This window comes from Gallus gallus, chromosome 7, assembly GCF_016699485.2.
Source record: "Gallus gallus isolate bGalGal1 chromosome 7, bGalGal1.mat.broiler.GRCg7b, whole genome shotgun sequence".
NCBI lineage: Eukaryota > Metazoa > Chordata > Aves > Galliformes > Phasianidae > Gallus > Gallus gallus.
In genome coordinates, this window is record NC_052538.1 from 23,370,890 (window position 1) to 23,387,859 (window position 16,970).

General features: G+C 45.3%; 1 protein-coding gene across 37 annotated transcripts in view; it reads left to right on the top strand.

The window, feature by feature from the left end:
* BIN1 (bridging integrator 1) overlaps positions 1-16,970 on the top strand; it is an 86,663-nt gene that overhangs the window by 63,564 nt on the left and 6,129 nt on the right. For 9 of the 37 annotated variants that reach the window (XM_040703455.2, XM_040703456.2, XM_040703459.2 and 6 more), the window contains 8 exons: positions 2,668-2,818; positions 4,871-4,999; positions 7,682-7,789; positions 9,487-9,510; positions 12,567-12,659; positions 13,443-13,553; positions 14,317-14,418; positions 15,512-15,562. In XM_040703455.2, coding sequence (XP_040559389.1) covers positions 2,668-2,818; positions 4,871-4,999; positions 7,682-7,789; positions 9,487-9,510; positions 12,567-12,659; positions 13,443-13,553; positions 14,317-14,418; positions 15,512-15,562 — 769 coding nt within the window. The remainder of the gene's footprint in view (positions 1-2,667; positions 2,819-4,870; positions 5,000-7,681; positions 7,790-9,486; positions 9,511-12,566; positions 12,660-13,442; positions 13,554-14,316; positions 14,419-15,511; positions 15,563-16,970) is intronic. The other 28 variants (XM_040703476.2, XM_040703478.2, XM_040703479.2 and 25 more) reach the window with 7 other exon arrangements.

A 16,970-nucleotide genomic window follows, 5' to 3' on the forward strand; every position in this document is an offset into this window, starting at 1 on the left:
AAGTGCAGGAATAAAGGTGCTGCTCATGGGGCTGGAAAAGGCTCAGTCAAAATTAGCACTGGCATTTTCCTAGGGGGATCAGCCAACACATCAAACAAGCTGTAAATAGCAGTGACTTAATGAGGGCTTTGGTGTGGGGCCCTCTCAGCCCTTGTAGGACGAGAGGAAGAAACTGGGCTGCCTCTCATGTGGGAGTCTTTCACCAATACATCTCCAAATTAAGTCACTGCCAGACACCACAAGTAAGTCACCAGAAAGTCATTTCATGGCCTCTAGAAGATGATCATGAGCTCCTTTCTTACAAGGAGAAATGATCCCTTTAGTTGTGTAGTTAGAGAAACCTATCCTTGTGTTGGATAGGCCAGCTGGTAGCCAGGACTCCCAGCACTGCCTGAGCATTTGAGAAGTCCTTATCACCCAGCCATGGGTCACTGTGTCCTCTTATTATTTCCATCCTCCTGCAAATCTCATTGCGATAAGGTGTTGTGGGACCCGCTGTGAGATCCCAGAAATGGCGTGCTAAAGTTCAAGACCTGTGTCTTCAGTGAGGCTGAGCTCAGCAAGGTCACTGTGTCCACCTCAGATGATGCTGTAATGGTGTTGCCATGGCAATAGTAGCACGATAATCTGCTGAAATCATTTCAGGATATCCATGCTGTGATTGAGTTGTGTGAAGCCTGCTGTTGCCTGGTGACTCTCGCTTAGAGCAGGACTTCCTTACCTTTGCTCTGTGGCCGTTGCTACTTAATCTGTAGCACAATCATGGCAATGGCACAGAATCTTTCGCACAACCCACTGTGTCAAAATGATTTCTGGGTATATTCTAGGAAGGATGCTAGGCATATCCAATCAAATTGGAGAGCTGCAAGGTCGATGTGTGTGTTTTTCAGTCCCCCCTCTTCCTTTTTCCCTATTCCTTTTCCCTTTTCTGTCCTTTGCGTGTTTGCCCCTGGTTGAGAGCTGCTGGCGTAGAACATCACTGATTTTTGTTGCATCATGTCTGTGTGCTGCTGGTGTCACTGTTATCAGAAACATCTGACCTGCATGTGGACCTGAGAGCAAGTGCTTTGTGGGAAAATATATGTGGGCTGTATGTATATGGGGAGGAAGTTGGGGGGGAGGAATGGTTGAGAGCAAAGTGAATGGGGTGGGAAGCTTGAAAGCTGGAATGCTGAGCAGGGGGATACGCTTGCTTGGGAAGGGAGGATTTCTGAAGTGCCTTGCTGTCCTTCCTCTTGCTGCCCCTCTATTTGTGAGTGTTTAGGAATGAGGCCATCATGCATGTTAGCCAATGACCACCACACCTCGTGCATCCAAGTGTGAGTGGATGTACATCTCCAGGCCTCTGGATGTTGTTGGGAAAGAGTAAAGAAATAACGTGTCCCTCAGGTCTACTTCATTGCAGTTCTGAGTCTGTGCCAGGATTTGTTGTCTCAGGTTGTAGGAAAGCATGCCCTTTAACTTTAAAAGAGCTGCAACTTTATCACTGTAAATTGAGGCAAATATTGCTCCCTGTAGATGAGGTTGCACAGCCCTTTTGAAATATTCTGTAATATTCTCATTTCGGCTGTGCACAGTTTTGCCAAACTGCTGCTAAAATATCCCCTGTTAGCGTGAGTGCTTCTACATGACTTGAGATAAGTTGCTTTTTGGGGAGCCAAAGTGTTTCAGCATTTCTGGAGAACGTGGCTGGGAAAATGGATTTATCTTTATCCCCGTTTAAATTCTCAGATAACCAATTTTTAGCTAAATATCTCATGATTCCCCAGGTTGAAGCACAGATTTGACACTTGGCCAGGACGTGCCTTTCGGGAGAGGCATTTGCCTATTGCCATTCCTTTCAAAATCCAAATCTGGTCAAGTTATGAACGGAAAAAACACCATTGGCAAATGCTTCTTGCATCTTAATTCTCTGAGGAATCCTCCTTGACTGTGTCAGAAATGGTCCTGGAACAAGGACCAGCTGGGAAGGCAAAGGCATAAGGAGTTCATCATTGAAAACAGGCTGAGGAAACTTTCCATGATAGAGCTTATTAGCCAAAAACTTGCTGTTTCTTTGCTGCATGGAATGATCTGTGAAACCTTGGTCTGCTTTTCTCTGTTGCAGCTTAGACAGTTTGTACCACGTACCTTTTATTACTGCCTTAGTTTAGGTGTTGTAGATCTGCATGTGGATCTGTTGGTCACAACCCATACATACAACTGTCAGTGTGACACCACTCAGAAAATATTTACCTCGAAAAGTTATAAAAGGACCTGCACAGGATTCCTTTCCCCATATGCTTCCCTCAAGGTATATTACTTAAAAGATAGGCACTTAATATAGAATCAGTGAGAATTAAGGATGGCTGTGCTTCTTTTTTTTCCTTTTTTCACCCATATCTGATGCAAAATATATTAATGCAGTGGGAGTTTATTGGGTAGCCTGCTGCCCAGTAATCCTGCTGCAGTGTGTTGGGCAGCAAGTGATTCAGCAAAGATGCTTGTCAGAAGCTTGTAGAGGCTTCAGGTATCCTCATCGCATCACTGGGCGGTGAAGCAAACAGGCAGTGGAGACCAATGGTCTGTGCTGGTTAGTTCAACTTCTCCTAGGCCTGGCTCAGATTATTCTTTTTCTCTCTCTTTTTTTTTTCTTTCTTTCTCTCTCCCTCTCTCCCCTTCCTTCAGTGACAGCACCCCAGCGAAAGCAAATAAAAGCCCCTCGCCTCCACCAGATGGATCTCCCATCACCAGCCCTGAGACCAAGACTGTCAACCATGAGCTGGAACCATCCACTTTGGAAGCGCCTGGGGCAAGCATCCCAAAATCACCATCTCAGGTAGCATCTCCATGACGTTGACCATGTCTCTACCATGTAACCAATGCTCTGTGAGTCAGAGACATCCATAAGTTGCTTTTATTTGAACCTCTTCCTGCTACTGAGCGTAGAATAGAACGTGACAGTTGTTCTCCATCAGTGGGGAGCGAACATGAGACTTCTGAGAATGCAAGTTGTTAACTGATTATCTCTGTATTATGCAGGGAAGAACCAAGCTGTCTCTGAATTGGGAGCAACAAATGGTACAAATCTATTGAGCTTTTTACTGCAGACTTCACTCAGACTTGTTTTCCCTTTCCTTTAAATAGCGCACATAAACCTTGTTTTTTCCAGGCTGCAAGTGCTTGCTCATTCACTTGCTGCCTTCCTGCCCACAGGAATGGGGCTGGAGGCTGCCTCGTGTTGAGCAAGCAGAATATTCCAGCAGAGCTTCTGGAGGGTCAAGGCAAGACTGAAATGGTGTTTTGCAGCGTGTGCTGCCACCACCTGGCAGCTCTTTCCTACTTTACATTTAATTCCTTTTCCTAGACCTCAATATAGTGAAGAATAAGAGCTCCACTCCATGCTTCCTAGGTGCCAAGAGGTGGAGCTGACTCCACACAGAGGAAAAACAGCTGTTATGGAGTTTCTGTGTTCTGGAGCTTGACTGCAGTACTTCACACCGAGTAGTTTGGTGGTGATGCAGGGCTTGAGTGGTCTGGGAAATTTCAAAGGTTCAACTTTTGCTCTCAGTTACACCACTGAAATACTGTAAAGGCACTTCTGAAAACAGCAGAGCTGTACTGAATTTTTAGACAGATGAAGCTCTGTGGGATCCAAATCAGCAAAAAGATTTTAGGGGATTTATTCTAGTCAGCAAAGCTCTTCATGCTTTGTGCTGTTTCAGGTACAACCTAACATCAATATGCAGTTCTGTTATCTTTGAGGTGGTGTTAAACTGCAGCTGGAGATGATTCTGCATGCTGTGGAAGTCTCAGAAGACACTAGCACATAGGAGAGGGTAGGGGACTATTTTAAGAGTAGTAAATCACAGAAATGTCGGAATCCTTTTAGTTTTGAGTTTGTAATTGGAACCTCCCAGTCTGCAGGGAACTTGTACGGCTGTTTTGTTCCAACACAGAAACATCTCTCCAGAGTTTGGTTGGAGCTACAAGAGAGTACTGAGCCTTGGGCACAAGAAAATGTGAAGAGGGTGTGGATCAGTTGATCTAGGGAGGGTCTACCACAGCTTCCAACTGGGGCTGGATGCAGTGTGAGGCTGAGTCTTTTAGCATGATAAAAGAATATTAGGGTGTGTTAGAGTCACAAGGTCAGTCTTCATTTTGCTTTCTCTGGGGTCTCCATTTGGGCTACACTTGTGACTTCGTTAGTGTTGATGTGCATTGGTGAAACTGAGAGCAGAGTTGGACCCGCAGCAGTCTTGGGAAGAAAAATTCAAGTTTTCTTCCCCAGAATTGAGATTCATGGTAAGATGCCATGAAGGATTCCTCCTGACCTTATGGTGTACTGTTTAACTCATTGCTGGGCAGATCAGAATCTTGCCTCATGGGCATCCCACAATAAGACAGACTGAGTCTGGGCTCTTATTCCTTTAGGTATGGTAGGTATGGTAAGTATGGCAAATGGAGGCAGAACTGGCCTGGTCTATTGAATTGTGTTCGTAGTAACTTGTCTGCTTCCTTCCCAGTGCTGGTTGGTTTTTTGTTTTTTTTTTTTTTTTGGAAGGTTGCACATGTTCTAATTATGTATGCATGTCCTGTCAATGCATATTAATTGTGTTACGCTTCTCCTTTGCAGAGGGAAACTTGCCCATAGCTGAAGTGTAACTAATGATGCCAAACCTTCTCTGGAGGCGTGTGGTTGTTTATTTTAATTTTGTTTCATTCTGCCCTTCTCCCTGCCTCTCTCTCCAGATGGAGTTGATTGGACCATTCTCTGTGCCTGTGGTTGTGATTTCCCTCACCTTCAATTTTTGTGGCTAACCTGGTTCCTGTCTCTGGTTTTTTTGGGTGTTGCCGTCTGTGCTGTGGCCGTGTGCTCACTTGCATGCAGTTGAGGAAAGGGCCTCCGGTGCCTCCGCCTCCAAAAGTCACCCCTTCCAAGGAGATCAAGCAGGAGAACATCATCAGTCTGTTTGATGACAATTTTGTCCCTGAGATAAGTGTGACAACCCCCTCGCAGGTTAGCTGCTATGCCTTGCATTGTATTTGTCTGCCTCTGAACTTTTTCTTTTGATCTTTCTCCTCTCTAGAGGTGTCAAGCCATGAAACCTGGTCAGGTAAAGGAGGAAGGCAAGCTCAACATTGGACCTCAGAAGGCAAAGCAGGAGATAGGGGGCTATTTTAGAAGGCAAGGTGGCTGGAAGGCAGCTTAGGCAAACGTGGTCCTTTGAGAGCTTTGGCTCCTGGAAGGAATAGGAGAAATTTAGCTGGTGGAAGATGCCACAATGTTAGCAGTGTGTTTGTATAGCAGCAGTGTATGTAGAGTGTGGCATCCCATGATATGCTCTCTCCAGACTCAGGGATCCTTGGTGTGGATGAAGCGTGTCTTTTCTACTCTTGTACAATCCCAAACTCTGACCCTATCTTTTTTGCCTTTTCAGAAGGCAGTTTTGTGCTCTTTAGATGGAGGCTTTGTATTAACTTTTAAAGCCCACACATGCACTGGAAAAACCAACAGAAATTGGTGGCTGCAGCATAGGCAGGCAGGACTGTACCTGCTGTGAATTCAGGGCTCCTGACAGACTGTCTGCTTTCACCAGCCAGCAGTTCCCATAAGAATACAGTTTTCCTGCGGTGTGACACCTTTTGAAGCCCTAAAAATAGGAACAGCATTTTCAAGCAATGAATTTTCATCTTTACTTACCGTATTATTAACATCACTGGAAGAGAGGATGCCCGCTTGGGGAATTCATTCTGTATTGGATCTAGGAGAACAGATGTTCTTATGTATATAGGAGCCTGACCAGTTTTCTGGCTGCATCATGAGATACCTGCATCTGTATTTTTATATATATATATACACACGTATACTGTATATTTTTTTTCCCTAAATGCTTGTTAAAGCACAAGGAATGCCTGTAGCAGTTCTCACCTGTGACTCATTTGCTAACTTTTCTTCATGTCATGCTGCTCCGTTGCCTCTGGTTTGCCACCTTCTACCTCACTGCTGAGGAGTCAAGGTAGAGTGGAGAGGGAAGGACGATGTCAGATTTTGCATTGCAATGGATAAAGCCTGCAAAGCAGAGATGATTTGACTGTGGTGTTGGAAGTGTGGGGACCACAGGCAGCTGAGCAACTCTCATTCTCTATACTTCTTTCTCCTATATCGTAACGGACAGCTCTGTCTGCCGCATGGTTTGCATCTCGTATTTCCATGTGAATGCCTGCCCTTAGCCACTCCTATTCTGCACCTGATCAGTGCCCTGACCCAGGATGGCTTCTGCTGTGACATTCAATCAGATGAAATTTCTGAGGGAGGACTCTGGTTGCCAGAACAATCTTCACCGAAGCACTCAGCAGGCACTAGTGTTCAGTGCGTTGCCCAGGGCTGCTCCTGTCAGATGTCTTGGCTCCAGTGAGCTGTTTTGTGGGAGATCTGGGTGAAGGTGAAGGGTGCTAGGCCTCGCACATAAGTCTTGAATGACAGGTAAGATACTTCCGTGACCATCCCATCACCAAACAAAGCTGAAGACTGGGATTTGAACCTTCCTGATGACCTGAGTGCACTGAAAGAGTGTGCTACGATGCCAGTTTTAACATACTGGCCAGGGTTTATTGTTGTGAGATGGGAGAACTTGGTTTGTCGTCCTCATGGAACTGTGGATATCAGAAAGAGGAGAGGATGTTCTTAAGGGAGGGAAAAGTCCAAAAGAGAAAATAAAAGGAGGTGAGCATGATGGTGGTGTGGGCTGAATGCAGAGGACTTTCACTTAAATTGTGTTGCTGTTTTCCCCGTGTTCTTCCATGGTGTGGCTATGATGTAACTGTGGAGACGAGCCTTCCAGGTTTGCTGTGTTGTTGGAAAGGTAGCTGAGGTGGTACAGCAAGTGAACTTCAGATAGCAATGGAAATGGGGTCAACTCCTCCTGGACTTTGAGCTTCCTCTGAAGTGAAATACAAAGAGAGTCTTGTGGTTATGCTAAATTTAAAAGCAGATGTATTGACTGGTTTCGAATACTGCTTTGTTGTGACTAAAGGTAATTAGTGAATGTGCTGTTGTTGTCTTCAGCTGCTGCATTAATCAGAAAGTTATTCTGCTGACTTGGAAGAGAGCAGAACATGTATGCTGCTTTGGAAAACTTGTGTGTGTTTCTGGGATACCTGAAATGGAAAGCATTGTAAATACCATTTTGAACTGGAGAGTAATTTGAGTCCCATAACTAGGGTGAGCTCCTGTATTATGTGTGTCTGTGTCTGGAGGGAATTAGGAGCTTGGGGAGTTAGTTCTGAGCCTTGCTTGTTTTTCTAGCTGGATCCACGTTGCTGAGTCTGTCCTGGGCTTTCAACACAAAGGCAGCTGGTTGAGCTACAACGTGTAGAAATAGAAGACCACCTGAACTGGTTAGTGGCAGTGATCCTTTTGGCTGTAACAGGTCAGGTGCTTCCACCACGTGAGCTCATTTGGTCAGATGAGATGGTGAGTGAGCCTTATGGAAAAGGCTCAGGTTTGGTTTACAGTGGAGTCCTGCTTACTGTCCGTGATTATAGGCATTCCAGAGTCAGGAGCCACATCACGTGTTTGCATTCCCACGCTGTCTTCTACGCTTGAAGCCATAGCACCTGGATGTTGCATACCTTGTCTATACTGTACGTGTGTGCGTGTCTAACGCTCGTACTGCTTTTCTTCCTCACTGCTGCCAAGTTTGATGCCCCTGGGCCCTTCCAGGAGGGAGCCAGCCTGTTGGATCTGGATTTTGATCCCATTAAACCAGATGCCACTATGGGGAAGACCCCCACACCTGCTTCTCAGGTTGGTTTATATCACCATTCCCTCTCTCTTTGAAAGTGAGTTGTTGCCAGGAGTGGTGTGACCTGCACCCACATCAGTGACAGTTTGGACCTGAGCTCTGGGTGGCTGGGCTGGATGCCACTGACTTCTGATGCCTTCTGGATGGGCACCTTGGTCTTCTCTGCTGGATATGTAAGTCCAGTGAGAATCACGTGGCTGTTAGCCAGGCCACAGTCTGGCACTAGTTGATTGTGGAGTGCTTGTGCTTTGCTCAGATGATTGACAACACGTTCAGCGCAACGTATCTCCATCCACAGATTAACATCCTCTGTATACTATGTGGCTTTAAACCATGGGTAGGCATTCAACTTCAGCTCTGTGCTCCTGCTGGAAATTGCTCTCAAATAGATTTTTAATAAACACTCTTTGATAGTCTGCAGTTACTTAAGATGAATAAACCTGCAGACAGATACTCAAGTGACATGAGGCCCTTCTGTCTGAGTATAAAATAGCTTCTGTTCATGGTAAAGAAGTAGCTTCCTCCCTGAACATATTGCCTCACAGTGAAGCATCAAAAAGGAAGATTCATAATTCTGGTCTGACCTGTACCTGTTCCTGTCCTACCAGAGACAGGTGGGCTGCACTTTGGTTTCCTTCACCCATACATTCCATTTCTTATGTGTGAAATAGGCGTTCTTGACCTGTGGTTTCCACTAAAATTTGTAATGATATAATTTGGATGTTTACAGTATTTCTCCACTGTCATTAAGTCAAGTGGGCCTGTATGGCTGATCTTTCTAGAAGTGAGATCTCTGTTAAAAGTTTGATTCTTCTAATTTAAAATACTGTATCTGCAAAATTCTAGTTATTATCATAGTTTGATACACACCAATGTGCCAAACTGCCACTTTTGGGAACTTTAAATGGACAGATGGGCATTTCTTGACTACATGACTGCTGCATACCCCAGAGTAAACTTGTTTTTTGTTGTTCTGAATCACCTTTTATAACTTGAATAATTGGGTATGTTGACATCAGGTATGAATATGAATTTACTTTAAAATGGAATTATTTGCAATAAATGCAATAAATGTTATGCTGAGTGGGATTTGAAAAACTGTTCAACAGTAACATGTTTGGTGTTGTCACACATTTATTGTTAGTTTCAGAAGTCACTTCAGAGTCTGAAATTAATACCTTATAGTGGTAACCACAGTACTAAACGTAGCACAAACATCCCCATTTTCAAAGGAGTCAGATTTGTTTCCCACAGGGCAGGCAATATGGCAGAGAGGTTAAAATATTTCGCTGCTGATCCAAAGATCTGGGTTGAAGTCTTGCTCTGAAACGATGTGTAACTCTGAGGAGATAAGAGAATATTTAACTCTGATAGACCACAAATCCATGATGTTTTTTTTTCCTGTCAGCACTGCCACTAATAACTGAATGTGGCTTAGCTGTCTCCCTTCATACCAGAGCAAGGAATAACCCTCTCTCAGGTATCTTAGTGCTTAACTTGGAAATGCAATGGGGATGAGTGTATAAATTTGCACACTTAAAAAAAACAACAACAGCAAAACAAAGCAACAAAACACATGGAGGTAAGTGCTGTTGAATGTGTATGTCTGCTTCAGACTGATCAGTGTCTGTAATTTTGTACTTGCTGAAATAACTGCATATAAACTTGTTTTGTTTCTGTTGATCTTTGACATGCATAGTCTTTACCTTGGGATTTATGGGAGGTAAGAACTTCCTATGGCTTTCATCTCATCACATACTGTGCATGTCCCGGTGCCATCCCTGCTTGCATCTGTCTCATTTTCCTCTCTGCTTTTCCTCTTTGCACACCTCAAAACAAAGTTTCTCCATATATTGCTGAACCCACTTATATACCTTCTCCGCAAAGCCCTGGGGCAGCCACGTTTACCATGTCTGGCACTGTAGCTTAACGCCTCTAGCAGCAAACCACCCCACTGCCTTTCCCTGCTCACTCACTTATCTTTCCCTTGGCATGATGCTGTGACCTTCTCCCCAGACTTAATTCCACTGTGGCACCATCCTCACCCTCCACCCTTCAGTGTATATATCCTTTTGGTCTTGTGTGCGATGCATAAATGTCTCAGGTGCCCTTGGTCCTTACTGCCTCTACTGTTGGGTATACGTGTGCACATTTGAGATTATCAGCATTATTTGCTGTTTGTTGACCCATCGTTGTCAGAAAGGCTGAGGTTGTTCTTAGATGGTGATGAGAGATTTGTTGGATGATTACATAGTCCCATATGTTATGGGGTTAATAACTGCAGAAGCGTGGATGCAGGAGAACTTGCTGAATTCTGCAGACAAGTAAACTTGTGTTTTGTTTGTGTGATGCTGCTGTTGGAATAGACAAAGCTTTCCAACCTGGCAGCAGCAGTGAGTGGTTCTCCCTCTTCTTCCCATGACTGCAAAGGTTTTTATAGACTTTGGCATGCCTACAGGTACATAAAATAGAAAAAAAAGTAGCTGACATGAAAATGCCTTTTGTTGAAATCCAGGGAATTAATTTAAGTCCAATTTCTCTGGTTATTAAATACCGTTTTTGCAAATCAGCTGCTTTAAGAAATCTGTGGCTCAATATGAGCTGCTTTTCACCTGTCCACATAAAAACCATGCTTGGCCAGATAGAGTTGTGCTGGCATTTGTCCCAATTCCAGTTGCACTGAGTCCAGATAAAAGGCAACCTGGGAGCAAATCTAATTAAACAGGAGAAGCCTTTGTAGCATTTAATATGCATACATTTACCTTAGCACTGCCAAAGCTGCTCTGGGAATCATCTGCTGGATGGGAGCAGGTCTGCTATTTATAATATCCTCTGGCAATGTCAGCCTGTGGGCATGCTGATGGGGGGACATGAGGAAGGATGTATCAGGAGGGGAGAGTATGTGTTAAATGCCACCGTTGGAGCAGCTGAAATTTAAGTGATGGCTTTTGGTTAAATCAAGGTATTTCTTTCTTGATTATTTCTGCTGTTATTAGGAAACCACTCGGAGAGTTGTGCCAGTATGTATCCAATACTCAGATGAGTATGGAGTTGGGGTTAGCATGGCTGTTGCTTTACAATAGTGTGTGTGTATCCTTTGACCTGGCCAGGTTAATTCAGAGAGCATTGGGGTTCACTGGCCTGACTGGTGCTGCTCACCTGCTCCAGTGAAGGCACAGACAGCTTCGCTTGGTGTCAGCCCAGGTATGATGAAGATGGAAGAAAGCTGTGGTGAAGGAAGGACATGCAGAGTGTGGCTTAAAACCTGGTGGATCTGTGCGTTGTCTTGCTGGGCAGCATTCTTATGAGGGTGAGGAGACCCCCCTGTCTGAAGGATGAGTTTGGGATCAGTCCACAGACTGTTTCTGGGCTTCAGTCATGGTGGGTTGGCTTGGAATGTCTGCAGAGCCCAGATTCAACAAAGTTATCTGGGTTCCCAGGGAAACTGCTGAAAGCTGGGGGGTTCACTGATCAGTTGAACCTGGCCAGAGTGTTTCTATAGGGCTGGGACTAGGAGAATTGCAACAGTGGGATATCTGGACAACGCCTTGCTTTGAACATGGTTGTATTTGGAGGTATGTGTGCTTACTAAATGTATGAATCATGCAGGCATGTAAAAACTTGTTTATTCACATGTTGAAAATGGAAAGTGTCTGTATTAGCAGTCTCTATTATGCAAGTTTGAAGCAGGAATCTAGTTAGATTATACACAGAGGTGTCTATGCTATGATTGACTAAATATAGATTGGCAGTGAAGACTTCCAGGCATTAAATTAGAAAACAGACCTTACTAGACCCCTGAGATTCCTGTCAGGAGTCTTTCTAATGCTGCCTGGCTGGAAGCATTAATGCTTCCAGATCCAGCGTAATTCCTATGCTGCTGCAGTTTCTGGGAGGGGCAAATGAATGTGTCTTTATTTTTGCATTAAAACAGAGCTAGCCTGGCTTCACCTGTGAGAGACCAAAAGCTTGAAGCTTTGGATGAGTACCAGAGCTCTTTCTTTGCTGTGCATGGAAACTTCAGTCTCCGTACTTCCAGGATCAGTCTCTGCTGGGCAGTGGTTTGTAGGTGATGCTGAACAGTTCCTCCTGGTGGAGGTAGCTTTTGTGCATTAGATTCCTCCCTACCCACCACACAGACACCATGCAGAATAGTTATAGCAAATTCTTACAAACAGAATCCAAATTCATGACTCTTTGGGCCTGTCCAAAATCAAACTGGATTAAAATCAGCATAGTTTTCAGTTGAGTTTCATTCAAAGCTAACATGATAAAGATGCTAGGTCCACACGTTTCACATCAGGACATGTTATTACCACGCTCTTCTTTTTCTGGGATTATATGAAGGCTTAAATGTTTCTTGATTGCTGATGCTTGGAAATAGCCTATTGAGAGATCCTTCCCTGTTGGCACATAAGCAGTCCTGTGTTATTCACATACAAATGGAAATCTAGATGTAGTAACAGATACTGTGTATGTAAGTCAGTATGTTGAATCCTGAAAAGAAAGGCACACAGGTTCTGGGAATTGCATTGTTTCTTCAGTAGTATTACCTCTTGTGCTGCTGAGAGAGGGGATTCAGGCTTTACTGTGGTTTCTCTAGGCTGCTGAGAACTGAGAAGGCAAATGTAGTTAAGACTGAAGTTCTTCACCTGTTTGTCAGCAGATGGCAGCAGTCAACCGTGTAGAGAGCACTTGGACAGACTGAGCTGTAGTTTCTGCACACGGACACGATAGTAATGAGAGTAACTCTCCACTTGAATGGCTTCTGTATTGCAGCCTACAGAAGCAGCCCATGCAGGAGCTGAAGCAGCTGGATCTGAAGCAGCAGCTGGAGCTGAAGCATCTAAAACTGAAGGTGATTCAGGATCGGTGAGTACCTCAAGAGAAAGTAGTTGCTTCTCTCCACCACTTCTCTTTGTCATACAGCCGACATATGGGAAGCTAGGCTGAGAAAAGAGGTGTGCAACAGCTTGGAAAAATGCATCCCTGCCACTTCAGGAGTTACAACGGTGTTATTCAAAGGGCAGAGTTAGCTGTTGTATTTTCCCTGTGTGATACTTAGGGATAAGCTCAGCTGGAAGATCTTTAAAAAGAACCATCTATTTGTTCATGTCATGAAGCTAGCCCACAGCCCCTTCTGTATGAAGCTTGCGCCATCTGATGGGCTCCTCCTTTCCCACCATTTACTTTACCTACACTGAGCTCTGCCTATATCTCCTGAATAACCAGATTTCCTCTCTTTTGACACCATCATGTTTTTAGGGGTTGGAGTAGGTCCATCTTACGGCTCCTTGGTTCTTATAGATTGTCACGTATGAGTTGTCAGTTCTTCATGGACTTTACAAGAACTGCTTTGTGATTGCGTTAAATGGAAAATGCTGCAAGTGTGGTCCCAGAAAAATGCTCTAAATCCTCCTCGACCTTTGCAGCCATAAGCAAAGGAGGGCAGCAGTCATCTCCTTTGTCTTTGCTCTCCTTTGGAGTGTTCTTGTCACTGTTGAGAAGACCCACTGAAACTGTGGATAGAGTTGGGATTCCCAAGTAGATTATGGATGGTTTTGATGTGAATCCTTCAGTATGGATCAACGAGCTGCCCATCTTGGATTCTCCTTTCTCAATGGTGTTTTTCTTTCCCTTGCTGCTGCCTACCAGAGCTCTTTGCCCGCTGTCGTTGTGGAGACTTTCCCTGCTACTGTCAATGGCACCGTGGAAGGAGGCGCTTCCTCTGAAAGAGCTGACATGCCCCCAGGATTTCTGTTCAAGGTGAATGCATGCTGGTGGGACACCAAGTTCCTGATTATTTTGTTCCTGTAACAGTTTAACTACATTCATTCTAAGTGTGACCATGGGCTGTGTCACAGTGAAGGGCCTTGGTAGCAAGACAGCACAGGTACATCATGCCCTCAAAGTGAGAAGTGACAGTCTCCTTTTTTGTTTGTCTGATCTGCTGTAGGAATTTTTTTCTTTTTTTCTATTGCAGTTATGCTCATGCTGCTTTTTTGGGGGGGGGGAAACCACCAAAAGCAGAAGGATGGCTAAACTTGGGAGAGCAATAGGAAGCTCATTACGTTCTGACCGATTATGGGCAGAATTATAGTCTGTTATAGTAGTTGCATATTATTGTAGTAGTTGAAGTAAAGGGCTCTGGCTTGAAGCAGAAAGTCTATAACACAGGTATTGATAGGAGATGGGAAGGATGGAAGGAAGAGAAATACAACAGGAGAAAATCACTTGAAGTTCCAAACTGATGCTCTTATAGCAAACAGGGAGAGTAAGCATAGGTGACAGAGTGGGGAGGCTATGACCTCTAATACTCTTGAAGTCCAGTTGCTAAAAGAATACAGGGCACCACTTGAGTGAATGCAAATCTTAGGTCCACACCATGGGAACACCTGGAAACACAACCATCTAAAGGAAGGATGTGCAGGTGCTGATGCATAACTAGTTGAGTGAGTCACCAGGATGCTCCTGTGGCTGTGCTGGTCGGTATTAACACACGTGTGGCTCTCCTCTCCTTTGTCTATAGGTCCAGGCTATGCATGATTACACAGCTACTGACAGTGATGAGTTACAGCTGAAGGCCGGGGATGTGGTGCTTGTGATTCCATTTGAGAACCCTGAGGAGCAGGTGAGCAGGGAAGACTGAGCGTGTGCCTGGGCTGGGACGAGCCAAAGGGATTTCGGGAGCTGCTTCTTCCTCCACTAACAGTCTGGCTGTATGCAGAGTCACCAGTTTGTGGCTGGGAGCTGGCTGCAAAGCCAGTTGTTCCTGTCCTTGTCTTCCTGCAACAGAGGAAGACTCTGCTTGTGACTGGAAAGCGGAGACGTTATCCTGCATAAAGCATGTGAAGCAGCCATGGTTCCCATGCCCTTATCATTAGCATCTGAGCTAAGGCAATGGCTTTCTTGACGGGGAGCCCAACAGAGCCCATACTTAGTTCCCGATCTTCATGCACAGTATCTGTGACCACTGCAGTGCAGACGGTGGCACTGGCAGGAACCACCCAAAGTTTTCCAAAAGATAGTGTGTAGCCAGGAGATGGCAGCAGAACCACAGTTTGGAGCAGGATGCCCAACTCCAGAGAACATTTCCCCCTGTCCATCTCCAGCCTGGATTTAATTGGCAGTGTTTTTCTTTAATCTCAGCTATTTCTGAAAGCCTTGAGTAAATTCTCCTCACTTGCTATGTTTGAGGGCTTGCAGCTGATAGAGACTACAGCAGTTTTACTGTCTTGGCTGAGAGAAGTGGCGATTTTGTAAAAATCGAGCTCAGACCTCAGATTTTCATTTGGAAAAGGAAGGGAATTCTTTCAATTTATTCAGGAGTCACTGCCTCTTTGGGTTTGACAAGATCAGAATTCCAGAAGGGGTAAAGGAACAGTGTAGTTCAAAGATAATGTGGTTCTTTCTGGCTCAGCTGTTGACTTTGTGAGTTACAGAGGGAGATCTTGCTGCTGCTTGTGACATGAGATCTGTAATACGTTGGTGTTTCCCACAGTGCAGAATGCTCTGTGAGGAAGGGTTGTTTGGGGAAGAAGCAGTGATTCCTTCCACAGACAAGACTCTTTAGTGGGTGGGACTGCCCTGCACAAGCATTTATGAGTGTTTCCATCTCGTAAAAGCTTTTTGGATGGGAAATGAAGGGCAGCTCCTCTGCTTTCAGTGGTAGGAGATGGCATTTATGGAACAAAGTTTTTCAATGCCCTATGTTTGCACTCTAGCTGGATGTGGGTGCAACAGCCATGAACTCGAGACTCTCCAAGCTGCAGAGGGTGAGCTCTGAGTGTTGCTAACAAATGCTGTAGCTGCACTGAAGCCCTCTAACCCTCTACAGTGTATAATGTGCTACAGCTCATTTCCCTAACCCTTACCGTACCCAGCCAGAAAATCTTGGCTGTTAACCTGTGCATGAATTGTGCACGTGGGTGGAGAAAGCCTAGGGTAATAGACTGTGAGCCATGTCCCCATCTTGCAGCTTAGGTGTCTGTGTTCATCAGGCAGGCGTGGAGTCATCTCCCTTGATAGAAGACATTGAGGGCAGCAGTGCTTCTAATCTGGCACGTCATGTGATGTTCAAAGTAGTCAGGAGTCAATCTGGTGTCTGATCCCTGTAGCTGAGGAGACCCTTTCGAAGCCGGATGCTGCGGGAGTGATGCATGCTGTATGACATACACTACATGCAAATGGATGAGCTTTTATGCTTGCTGTGCTGTGAGCTTGGAAGCTGCCTTCCAGGCGCTTGCGCCCAGCGCCTTCTGCCTAGTTGTTTGTCTTCCTGATTTATGGCATGTCAGTCTGTCTGCAGCCCCTGCAGCTGGCTGCTGCAGATGGGCTCCTGACTCACGTTGTTCCCATGACATCCCCTGAATGCTCAACTCTAAGGCAGCAGCAAGGGCTGTCTGAGCCTGCAGGCACCCTGTGCAGCCTGCATGGAGCAGGGAACTCAGGTACAGCGGCTGGTCTGAGCTGCTGCCACTTGAAACACACAATCATGAATCACAGAATCATAGAATGGCCTGGGTTGAAAAGGACCATAATGATCATCGAGTTTCAACCCCTCTACTATGTGCAGGGTCACCAATCACTAGACCAGGCTGCCCAGAGCCACATCCAGCCTGGCCTTGAATGCCTCCAGGGATGGGGCATCCACAACCTCCTTGGGCAACCTGTTCCAGTGAAAGCAGAAACAATAATGTGGCAGTAGAAAGCAATATGTGCCCCATGGATCATCCCCGATGTGGGCTGCATCGCTCCTGCACTGTGCAGGTATGTTTTTAAAGAATATGTTTGAAGGGAGGCAGTGTGTGTCCTTGGGAAAATTCACAGGTAACATTTACTGGTTCCAGGAGCATGTCAGAACAACTGTGTGAACTGCATACGAGCATGCCCCATTTCTTCACAGCTTAGAGCATCTGGTTGCCCGAGCATTTCTGCTCTGGCAAGTTATGTTGCTGAATGTGTTGACATAACTCTAAACGAGCCTGGTGTATGCTTTGCCTGGAGGAGCAGATGCAGAGCAAGCTGTTAAGTTTGAAGGCGGTGGTCTCCTATATAGCTCCATTGCCTCATGCTGCAGTCCTGACCCATAGGCTGCCCCACTGCAAATGGCACGCATGAGCACTTGCAGGCTGCAGGGGTGGGTGGCATGCAGAGGTGGGAGTAGTTCAAGGCATGCATTCA